The sequence below is a fragment of the Labeo rohita genome, unplaced genomic scaffold (assembly GCF_022985175.1).
Source record: "Labeo rohita strain BAU-BD-2019 unplaced genomic scaffold, IGBB_LRoh.1.0 scaffold_157, whole genome shotgun sequence".
Classification (NCBI taxonomy): domain Eukaryota; kingdom Metazoa; phylum Chordata; class Actinopteri; order Cypriniformes; family Cyprinidae; genus Labeo; species Labeo rohita.
In genome coordinates, this window is record NW_026127747.1 from 119,765 (window position 1) to 131,595 (window position 11,831).

Below are 11,831 nucleotides of genomic sequence, written 5' to 3' on the forward strand. Positions count from 1 at the left end.
ATTAAATGTAATGAAATTAAAGATTTGTCATTGTTTTTCATATGAGTTTCCAATAGCAACAACATTATTAAATTAAATTAAATAGACCTATTATTTATGCTGTAGATGTATCAGATTTTACCTGTTATGTTGAGCAGTAAGATCCCTGCAACACACACTGCTAGCCACAGCATCGTCCTCATGCTCTTCTTTGCTTCACTGCAGAAGTATAATGGCAGGAAAAGCACATAATTATGAATTTAATAGAACTTTATATACAAGTTTATTCATGACACATGTTTTTTACTGCTATCTTATAAGTAATTCAAGTACACACCGAGCTATAAAAAAATTCCAACACTGCTTCCAGTATCCAGAATGCCACTTGCTGGCATTAATTCATCACTTTATACATTCAGTTTCAAACACATGGCCATCCCATGTGACTGCATAACACGAAGTTGTCACACATTTTACTTTACTGAATGTTTCTCAAATTTCTTTAAATGCACACACCATTTATTAAATATTGTCACCATTATTGCCCAAGAAAGAAGATTTAGTTCTTTAAAAACGTATTCAAATTATGTGACAACATGCCCCAATAGCATGGCAATAAACTATACAGGTATAAAATGTAAACAGTGACTGTAATCTTTTTTCCTAATCAAAGACATTGCTATATAGACAGGCATGCAGGTTATCTATAGGAATACATAGAACAAGTACATATTCCCAGTCTTTTAAATATTTAAAATTGTGTGAAATAAAATACTGACTTCTATGAGGTGGTGTTGTGACATGTTTCCCCTTCTATGGAACTCACGCTGCGTCCTCTAGTGACACTATGGAGACTGCCAGCAGGGCCGTTGTCTGAAGCACGCAGGTTCGCAGGTCGAGTTTGCAGAACATTTTGAGAAGTGGACCTTTTTTGAAAAAGAAAAATTTTGAGAAGTGGCTCAAGCACTTGACGGGATTCAGATACTTTCTTTTGGGTCATCTGATTCCACAGATAGCACTACAATGGGCTCTAATGAGATTAAGGTCAGTCATTACCTGATCTAGTCACAATTTATCTGTAAATGACTAAAAACGAAAGTGAATGAAGGAAGGGAGTTGAAAGATTTCTTATCCTGAGGCTTATCCTTATCTTACCCTTATCCTGATTTCTTATCCTAGTGGACTGCAATTGTCCTCTAGAGGGGACATTTTTCCACAGCCAATGCAAGTCTATGGGAAATTTTTTTATTTTTTCATTTTTATTTTTACAAAAACTATCAGCACAATCAGTCTGAAAAGATATAGCATAAAACTACACATCAGGACCCAGGTCTCTGCCGAGTTTGGTGCTTTTAGCATCAAAGGAGATACAGTACGGTTGAAAATTCTGTGTCTCAGAAGAACAATAAGAAGTTTGAATACTATAACAGTATCTTGGCTTTCTCCTTGTTTTAGATGATGAGAACTCCTGACCAGCCTTGTAGACCAAAAGTCAGGCTAGGGAATTTAGAGTCAACTGATAAAAGAATTGCCAGCTGATAAAACCTGTGCTCTAGGCACCAGATTTATATAACATTTAAGGATAAATGTAGCTCTCCACTGGGTGAGTTAGATAAGTAACACTAAACAGTAGAAAATCAGTCTCCCCTGTCACTGGCTAATAAAGTCTTCTTTTGCTTATGATAAACTGACGTGTTGATATCACATAAGCAGTATTTCTGAATGCTCAGAGTTACATGTAGATGCATACTGTATGCATTAGTAAGTGTCGTGGTGCTTATGGCATGTCACTCTGGGACAGGGGAGTATAAGGCTGGGAGGGAATAATCACAGTACACTCACTACAAAAAAAAACTACACTGTTATTAATAAGCGGAGCGACTGGAAACTAGCGACCTCTCCTGGTTAGAGATTGTATTAACATAATAAACTGAAAGCAATCTTTCAGTGACTTGTACAGTCAGTGAATACAGTGGGCCGTACTTAGAGATGTTGCAGGCCGCCAGTTGTAGGCCTACATCCCTGGAAATAATTTTTCTCAATATTGCTGTTACTGCAGCCTCACTGAGCAGAAGAGACCTTTCAAAAACAATACAACCGAATGTGTGAGCATTTTTAGAAAGCTATATATATATATTTAATATTTAAAATATTTTATATTTACATTACAAAAATAGAACACACCCTACCAAATTTAACATTTACAGCCATTTAAATTAACAAAAAAGACATATGAACAGAGATGCACACAAAATGGGCTTTGATTTATACTAGGTCTCAGAAAACATGACCAAATCCTACCAAATGTAATATTCACAGACATTTTATATATTTAATCCACCATCCATAAGGAGATGGATTGCAGATTAAATAAATATGTCTCTGAATGTTAGATTTGGTACGGACTTCATCACTTCACACAATCACACAGTAATTGAGTATATATATTTGTATGTGATGCATGTATGAATTATGAAGAATGTATAAAAAAAAACAAAAAGTCAGAGATAAACATAATGGGAGCCAGACAACTTTTACTTATAAATGTGGCAGGACTTGCAACCCTTTTTTATTAGAAACCTGACAGTTGAAGAAACAGCAGTCAGATCACAAAAAGAAAATAAGCATGAAGTTTAACACAGCTTTGATTGTTGCCGGAGCTATACTTCTCAACATAGCAGGTAAATCTTTTTAGTGAAAGTCTATGATAGGACAAAATTACAAAGAAGTTTAGATATAACATTTGTTGTAGTTGTTTAATAACTGGCAAGCAATGCCAAACCTTTGGATCTAAAGAATTATGTTTAATACTTGAAAATAGTGTTGAAACTGTGCGTTTGTAGTCATTTCTTTACATATACAAAATGCTGTATAAAAATCCCCTCAGAATGCAGTTCATAGTTTTACCCTCATAGCTCAGTGAGTTCAGATTCTGCTGTAACGCAGCTCAAAACAACAACAGTGTAATTATTTAAAATAATAAAATCTGTGAAAGATGATAGCATTAATTTAGAATTATTTTTCTTTGAAATAGCTTCATGTTTCAAAAGCAATGACATAATACACAAAAAGATCAAGTCATTTATACACTGAAATGTCAGTTTATTAGCTCTGTACTTACTTTATATTTGTCTACCCACACAGGTTCCCTCTGCCAGTTAGAGGGTAAGTTGCCATAATGACTATAAAACTCAGAAAGTTTCTTCTATGTCTGTGAGGCATTTTAACAAGGAGTTCTCACATCATCCTTTCTCTCATCAGTGTGTGGTCAAGCCCCCCTCAACAACAAGATTTTTGGAGGAGAGGATGCGACAGCAGGTTGCTGTGGCAAGTCAGAATTCATATCGCCTGTAATGGAAATCAGTGTTTCTGTGGTGGGAGTCTGATCAGTAAGGACTGGGTTTTGTCTGTAGCACACTGCTTCAAAGGGTATGTTGAAATCTTAATAAAAGCTTAAGATACAATTGTAGGTTTATAGTAGTGGAATTAAAGCAGACTTTCTTTATTTACAGCTACAGTGCATCTGGAGTTGTGATGTACTTTGGGCGTCAGAGCCAGTCGGGCTTAAACCCTAAAGAGACATACAGGGGAGCAAGACAAATCATCATCCATGCTAACTATAACAATCCTGTGCATGACAATGACATAGCACTGGTCCAGCTCTCTTCATCTGTGACTTTTTCTGATTACATTAGTCCTGTCTGTTTGGCAGCTGCTGGTAGTACATTTGCTGCAGGTACAAAGAGCTGGATCACTGGATGGGGCAAGCTACACTCTGGAGGTGAGTGAAGTTGTGCTTGCCAGTTAGCTGAATATAAACAATACTGTAAACCTAGAGCTGTTTTTTAAAAGCCATAAAATATGTCCTCTGATTTGTGTCATAGACACTGAGATTTCTGACATACTGCAAGAGGTGCAGGTCCCTATTGTGAGCAACAGTGACTGTTATACTGCTTATGGAGGGCTCATCACAAGCAATATGATTTGTGCTGGAATAATAAATGTGGGAGAGAAAGGTCCATGTCAGGTAAGACATCAATCTAGTTCATGTTAATCCTTTTTTTAATCCAAAGCCATTTACAAACGCCTGCCCACCAGTTTTTGTTCATCTGAAAACTTTACTCTGCCAATCTTGCATAAATAAGCTCAGTCTTTACTCCACTGATCATGAACTTTTTGGTGACCTCCGACTGGAATTTGCTAATAATCCATGCATACTATGCTAATAAAGACTAAATAAAACCTTTCAGGACATATGCAACACTTTTGGTTTTACCCAAAGCTGAACATTTTTCAACTGTCTGTGACAAGATAAAAACACTCAAAGCTCCCACTGCAAACAACTAAAAAATTTACTTTTACAATTAGCCTACACTATTTACTGTATGCGTGTAACAGTTGTTGACTGTATATTGTCAGAGATATAAATGCTGATTGTTTGTCAATACAGGGAGACTCTGGAGGTCCAGTGGTCAGTAGAAATGGCTCCCTGTGGATTCAGTCCGGCATTGTGAGTTTTGGTGGAGTCAAATGTGATGACCCCAAATATCCCAGTGTGTTCACCAGAGTTTCTCGGTACCAGGACTGGATCACCTCTAAAATAGGCAGCAACCCACCTGGATTTGTCGGATTTAACAACAGTGGATTCAGAAGTTCACTCAACCTCCTTTTATTTACCATTTCTCTCATGTTCTCCATCATTCCTTTCACCTTCTCCTTCTATCTCTCTTCATAAAGACTGTTTTATCAGTAATCCTCAGGTTTCTTTCATAAAGGACAGTTATGCTGTATATTCTCTTACAAATAGTTGAAAAGAACAGTTATATTGTTATTGTTATCTTTTTAAAATTGTACTATTCTTGAAAAGTTGTTCTTATTGACATTAAGAGCATGCATTAATGATGTTCAGCATGCTTGTGCAATCTGAGATTCAGGATGTTTGCATAAGTAGTAGACATCAACCAATATTGATTTTTTTTTTTTTTTTTTTTTTTTTTTTTTTTATAATGATACCAATTATTTGTTTATACTGTATGTCTGATAACCCATATGCATAACCGATATGGGGTCTGAAGCTCTGTAATGATCAGGGATACTGGTTGTTGAAAATGTAGTTATCTTTAATTAAATACAATGTTATCACACTGTCTAAACAGAATAAATACAAAAGAGGAAACTGACTTGGGGAATGCTCTCTCAGATTTTTGTGTAAACTGATATTTTGATGATACAAGGTTGAAAAAAAAAACAGTTTGAATTAACCCTAAATCCTGACCCCAAACATCAGTTGCAAACACTCCAACCCGTAAACAAAAGACCCATATGGCAAAACCAGAACACAGCAAAAACAAGAAGAGTAAACAGACAGCATTGAATTTTTAGCTTTTCGTTAACCAGGTGATCCCAAACTAGTTAGGTCAGGTCAGGGTGTCCACATATGTGGGGGTATTCCAGAAACAGGTTGTATGTCACATATTTTGCTTGAATTCTAGTTCCTGTTTTTGGTTGTCCCAGTTTCCTGCGTCAGTTTCCTTCCACTGGTTATAGGTTACTCACTGGTTAACTGATTATGCCCACCTGTATAAAACTGCTTGCAAACAGATCCTGACTAAATCTTCCTCCCTGCAACCAACCGTGACAGAAGAATGCACCACTTTAATGGATCTAGCAGCAGTACAGATCCTCCTCCTCTCACAGGGGGTTCTTTCTCTTGAACAGCATACACAGAAGTTTCTAGATCTCGTCCATCATATGCACTACCCTGACAACAACCACTGTGTGTTTCACTGTGTGAGGTGGCCCTCAAAAAACATTTTTGAGTTCATGGACTAGATGCTTTTTCACTGTGGTCCCCCCTTTATCATCAGAGATAGCAGAGAGGAAGAGAGAGATGAGGCACACAAACTATCATCTGCTTGCCCTCCAGAGCTCAGCCAGCCATCATAGTTTAGAGTTAGATATTGAAGGAAATTACATGGGTTAATCAGTGATACACGTGTTTAGAATCACTTTGAGTTCTAATTCATAGAGTTGATTCAAACCAACTTTCTTGTTGAATTGATTTCAAATTGATCAAACCGATTTATATTTATCTGTGCATTTAGCAGGCACCTGTTCAAAATGATGTTTGCATTGCAATCAGGGTGTAATGAATACGCTGGTTGCTATCTAGTCCAGCAGAGGGCAGTATTTCATAATATAAAGAGAAGTGCCTCATCTAGTCTAAGGAAAAGTATTATACACCTGGTTTAAGTGCTCTATCTATCTATCTATCTATCTATCTATCTATCTATCTATCTATCTATCCCAGTTTGATATTTTCTGGTAGCATTGTTGATCTGGTAATTATGGAATGTATGTGTTATATGCTCTATTTATGAGTGAGTTCTGTATATTGCAGGAGTGAAGTGTTTTTACTGATACGTGATGATCTGGATTTGGTCTTTCACTGCCCTCTCTCTGCAACATAAAACTCTGCAAAGTAGAAAAAACTGTAGGTAGCTGTATATGTGAGTAACTGTAATATACAAGAAAAAAAAATATTTATAGTTCTGTGCGTGTACCTGGTGCAGGTGAGTTATCAGCATCAACAGTCTGTGCAGCACTGGGTGGAGGTGGGGGTGGTACAGTTCTCCTGAATGATAATACAAATCATGTTCAATGATTTAAATGGGTGTATAAATGGAAACCGTGTTTTACCCACTGTATCAGTTGGTGAAACACATAAAAAACATCCAGGTCATATTTCACCCCAAAAACAAATTTGTATTTAGAGTTGTTGTTTTTTTTTTCTTAGTAAAAAAAAACCTCATTCTTTCATACAGTATTACTTTAATTAAGTAATGAAAATCATATATGGATACAATTAACACTTACTAAGTGTATGATATAAGTAATACATGTTTTATTTATTTTTTCTATTTTATTTACATGTTGTTGTTGTTTTTTTAATATTTAATTTTAGATTATTTTATTAGTTTGGCTATTAACAACTGGGCTTTTTTACTAATTAAAATGGACTTCATTAGCTTCATTTTACATAAAATATACTTCATCTCATCTTTTGATTTTGTGGTGAAATGTGACCTTGTGTAATTGTGTAATTGTTTGCTCTGTCTGACCTCTGCTTATATTTCATGTGAACAGGTTGTGCAGGATTTGGTGGCTCCTGGATGTTCTGGAAAACATGGGGTGAAGTCTGTATCGGTGGCTGAGTAAAAGGCATCCAACCTGGGTAACTGAGGCCAGGCATCGGGGTGTAATAATGGTGGTAAATATCAGGCTCTTCTTCTAAAACCATACTGATCCTTGCATTCTGTTAAAAAAGAATAGCACAAATGTAACATTATACATTCTTATTCTACATTAAATGGATTAATGTAACTTTCTGTTTATGCAGTACTGTGTGTGAACACATTACCTCAGGTGTGTGTGTGTAGTCAAAGGTGTTGAGTACAGACATTGTTAAATTATTCATGGTGATTTGATGCATCTGTGCATTCTGTATCGTCATTAGTTCCACAAGGTCTAAAAAGAAAGAGACCAAAATGACCCAGATGTTGTTGTTGTTTTTTTTTTTTTTTATTCTTTAAATTTTCTTTCAATAGAATGAAAGTACTCTTGAGGATATTCCTCAAAAATTCAACTTCCATAGAAGAAACTAAGTCATACAGGTTTGGAACGACATAAAGGTGAGTAAATGAGATTATTCATTATTCACATTTCTTAAATCTCTTTCTCATATCATACCCTTTCTAATGTGTCCTGGATGCCCAGGGGCAAAACATGATGCTTCTGTTGCTGGAGACTGCTGGAAAATAGTAGTTGCCTGAGGAGCCTGTGGAGTTATAGAAAGAAAGACTGACCCATTTATCATTGATTCAAGTTGATGCAGAGGGATATTTTACATTGAGAAATGTTGTAAAACACAAACAGAGCTCACAGGTTGTTGAAGAATCTGTACGTTGAACGAATCCTCTGGCCACTGCTGACTTTGTTTTTCATTAAAGTTTGTCCACGACATCATCATCAGCTAAAAGGAAGGATAAGAGTTTCATGGAGACACAACGTAAAGATGCTTTTTTAAATGACACACTTGTGTTGGTGTGTTGCCTTGACACTGATACACAAAGTGTCTCTGAACATACACTTTCAATGCTTAGCTTGTAACTTGAGATACATCCGGGAAGTATAGCACTTTATTTATGAGACGACTTGCATAGCAAAATGAAATGATAATAACTAAAGCAACAATTATGTCCATTAGGTCATACATCACATTCTCTAATGCTAGAGCTGCAAGTCCTTTGCCACAACATTAGATGGCACCCTTATCTCAGTTTTGCACAGTAGCTACTGAAATCAAATACCCCATGGATTAAAACCACTTATTTTAGACAATTATCACCATTATCCACCTTCCCTGGTGAAAAAAGCAGCATATGCTGGTAGGTATGTTTAGATGCTGGGATGCTGGTTAGGTATGTTTTGATGCTGGTTTATGCTGGTCCTTTGCTGGTTTATGCTGGTCATGTCAAGGACCAGCATAAACCAGCAAAGGGCCAGCATAAACCAGCAAAGGACCATCTTAAACCAGCATCAAAACATTCCTACCAGCATATGCTGTTTTTTCACCAGGGTTTTTCTTCCCATAACAGTGGGCACGGCCATTTGTAAATTTTTTGTGTCTGGCTTCCGTACTCATCTGTGACCAGCTATATTTAGCTGTACAAAACAGCTTGTTTTCCTGCTTGATATTGCAAATTGGTGTGTCTTACCATATTATTTTAATGTATTATCTTAATTATGAGCATATTGGTTTGTAGTGCAAACAGTTTTACTGTTCACTGCACGTTGTTATTCTTCTTATTATTCTCCTTATTAATTCTGCAAGCCAAAATTCTCAGACTTGCCAAAATACACAGAGACGGACAACGTGGTAAAACAGGGGTAAACACTTGGCGTAAGGTGATCCAAATCTTGGTGATCCAAATCAGACAAACCACTTGTTTGCCATTTTGAAATTTGTCATAAATTGCAATATCTTATTTTATTTATCAGCACAAAAAAAGATAGAGATCATGGACGGCATGTCGCAGAGGTCTCTGGGACGTTTGATTACAGCACCACCTAGTGTTCCATAGATATAAAGATTTTATTTGTAATTTTCCATGAATATGCCTTTCTGCCATACTGAAGTAAATGAAAACCTGCTTTTTCACTACTCGAAACGAAAGTTAGTACGCTTCATCAACACCATTAACTGATGGTGCATGCCAGTGCTGAGAACAATGTCACCTACAGATCATAGTTAACAATCTAATCTGGTTAACATGCTAAGGAATGTACTTAGATAAACATAATTGAGGGTGGTGCCAGAGAATTTTTAATAAATGTTGTGGTATTTGCTTTACATCTCATTAGACTTCTCACCCGTCAGTGAGGAAAGAGCAGTCAGATCACAAAAAGAAAATAAGCATGAAGTTTAACACAGCTTTGAGTGTTGCCGGAGCCATACTTCTCAACATAGCAGGTAAAATCTTCTAAGTCTATAACAGTTGATCTCCTAAAAACCTTTGTAAACACATGCACAACACACTTGACTGAATTTGTTTCTCATGATTATAATAACCTGTGGATCTAAAGACTATGTTTAAATGCTTGCAATTAGTTTTGAATATAAATATGCATTTTTATTCATTTCTTTAAACATGCAACATTTGTTTATGCATTATCATGAATTATTTCAGTGCTGTTTAAAAAGCCTATCAGGGTGCAGCTTAGAGTTGCTTGAGTGAATGTACAGAGTCTACAAATGGGTTGGGACTTTAAAGAAGCTAAAAATTGTGTTTATTATTGTACATAATATAAATCTTATACTTTTAATTATTTATAGTTTTGATGAGAAAATAGTGATGATGATAATGATAATTATGATAATGATAAAAATTTCCAAACTTTTAATTATTATATTACTGTTTTACTGTATGTTATAATTATTGTATTTTTTAGATTTTAATAATAAATGTTATCTTTAAAATTACAAATGTAAACAGTTTATAGCATTATAGTTTATAGATTTTTTTCAAAGGTTAATTGCTAAATTGCTGTATGTCTAAAAACAACTCACCTTTTTCTATAGCATAGTTATATTTATATCCACTTTATTCTTCAATACGGAAGTAAGCCTGTGGGCAAGACTTGTTCATTAGCCACTATAGGGAAATAACAAAAAGAATGACAATGTGCAGTAAACAGTAAAACTGCACTACAAACCAGTGTGTTCATAATTAAGATAATACATTAAAATAATATGGTAAGACACACCAATTTGCAATATCAAGCAGCAAAACAAGCTTTTTTGTACAGCTAAAAATAGCTGGATGCGCGTGAGACTGAAAGCCAGAATTATACAATTCACAAATGCCCGCGCCCGCTCTTTCAGGAAAAATGATAGCGTAATCAATTATGGAAACTCAAAACGATAGTTTTGTGATATCATTACTTAAAATTATGAAATCTCTGAAATATGATAGCATTATTTTTAAATGAAAAAATAGACTTCATAGTTCCAAAGCAATGGCATGATACACAACATTTTAATATATTTAAAACATTTTAGTCATTTACACATTGAAACGTAATAAATAAATATGTCTTAACCATAGCAATTAACCAAGAAGTATTTCCCGTATGAGATGCAGTTATTCTGTAGCAGAAACACTGTCAGTGTGTGAAAGCACAATGCATGTCTGCCGCTGTATTTAATACTGCTAATTCACATACACACTGTATGTGAAACTGACCTAATTTAGTTACTTAATTCCTGACATGACTATGGCTAAAATCCATTTAAATCATTATTCACGTGAAGATTTTCTCATTTTCATGACAATATGTACCCGTGTTGTAACAGGCAAACCAGCTGTAGGCTACACAAACCAGTTTTCAGCTCTGTCCTGATTCTTGTTTACTTACTTTGTCTTTGTCTACCCACACAGGTTCCCTCTGCCAGTTAGATGGTAAGTTGTCATAATGACCGTAAAGCTTTCAGTGTTACTGTGAGGCATTTTAACAGGGAATTCTCAAATTATCCTTTCTCTCATCAGTGTGTGGTCAAGCCCCTCTCAACACCAAGATTGTTGGAGGGGGGGATGCAACAGCAGGAGCTTGGCCGTGGCAAGTCAGCATTCGTATCGCCTGTGATGGAAATCTGTGTTACTGTGGCGGGAGTCTGATCACTAAAGACTGGGTTTTGTCTGCAGCACACTGCTTTGAAGGGTATGTTGAAAGCCTAAATAAGGATAAGATACAATTGTAGATAAATAATAGTGGAAATAAAGCAGACTTTCTCTATTTACAGTGCCAGTGCATCTGACGTTGTGATGTACATTGGGCGTCAGAGCCAATCGGGCTTAAACTCTAATGAGATAAACAGAACAGCGAGAGGTATCATCATTCATCAAAACTATAACGATACTCAGTTCAACAATGACATAGCACTGGTCCAGCTCTCCTCATCTGTGATGTTCACTGATTATATCAAGCCAGTCTGTCTGGCAGCTGCTGGTAGTAAATTTGCTGGAGGTACAGAGAGCTGGGTCACTGGATGGGGAACACTACAGTCTGGAGGTGAGTGAAGATGTGCTTGCCAGTTAACTGAATACAAACAATACTGTAAACCTCAACAAATTACCTAGAATTTTTTTGTGTGTTTTGTTTGTGCTTTTTTGATCTGTGTCACAGGCCAGCTTGCTGATATACTGCAGGAGGTGATGATACCAGTTGTGAGCAACAGTAACTGTAATAAAGCCTATGGAGCAGGCATCACAAGCAATATGATTTGTGCTGGA

At 36.1% G+C, this 11,831-nt stretch overlaps 2 protein-coding genes and 1 pseudogene across 2 annotated transcripts in view; 2 read left to right on the forward strand and 1 right to left on the reverse strand.

Moving 5' to 3' along the window:
- The first annotated feature begins 2,605 nt into the window (after window positions 1–2,605).
- Window positions 2,606–4,714, forward strand: LOC127158566 (trypsin-like; annotated as a pseudogene).
- A 1,483-nt stretch (window positions 4,715–6,197) lies between these two features.
- LOC127158561 (proline-rich protein 29-like) lies at window positions 6,198–8,047 on the reverse strand. The gene is made up of 6 exons (XM_051101644.1): window positions 7,922–8,047; window positions 7,729–7,816; window positions 7,400–7,506; window positions 7,101–7,294; window positions 6,543–6,613; window positions 6,198–6,453 (listed from the first exon to the last, which is right to left on the reverse strand). The coding sequence occupies exons 1-6, from the start codon at window positions 8,006–8,008 to the stop codon at window positions 6,425–6,427; spliced, it is 576 nt and encodes a 191-aa protein (XP_050957601.1). The 5' UTR covers window positions 8,009–8,047; the 3' UTR covers window positions 6,198–6,424.
- A 1,365-nt stretch (window positions 8,048–9,412) lies between these two features.
- LOC127158567 (uncharacterized) overlaps window positions 9,413–11,831 on the forward strand; it is a 12,109-nt gene continuing 9,690 nt past the window's right edge. Inside the window, exons 1-5 of the mRNA XM_051101648.1 lie at window positions 9,413–9,511; window positions 10,980–11,000; window positions 11,088–11,259; window positions 11,342–11,610; window positions 11,725–11,825. Coding sequence (XP_050957605.1) covers window positions 9,457–9,511; window positions 10,980–11,000; window positions 11,088–11,259; window positions 11,342–11,610; window positions 11,725–11,825 — 618 coding nt within the window. The 5' untranslated portion in view covers window positions 9,413–9,456. The remainder of the gene's footprint in view (window positions 9,512–10,979; window positions 11,001–11,087; window positions 11,260–11,341; window positions 11,611–11,724; window positions 11,826–11,831) is intronic.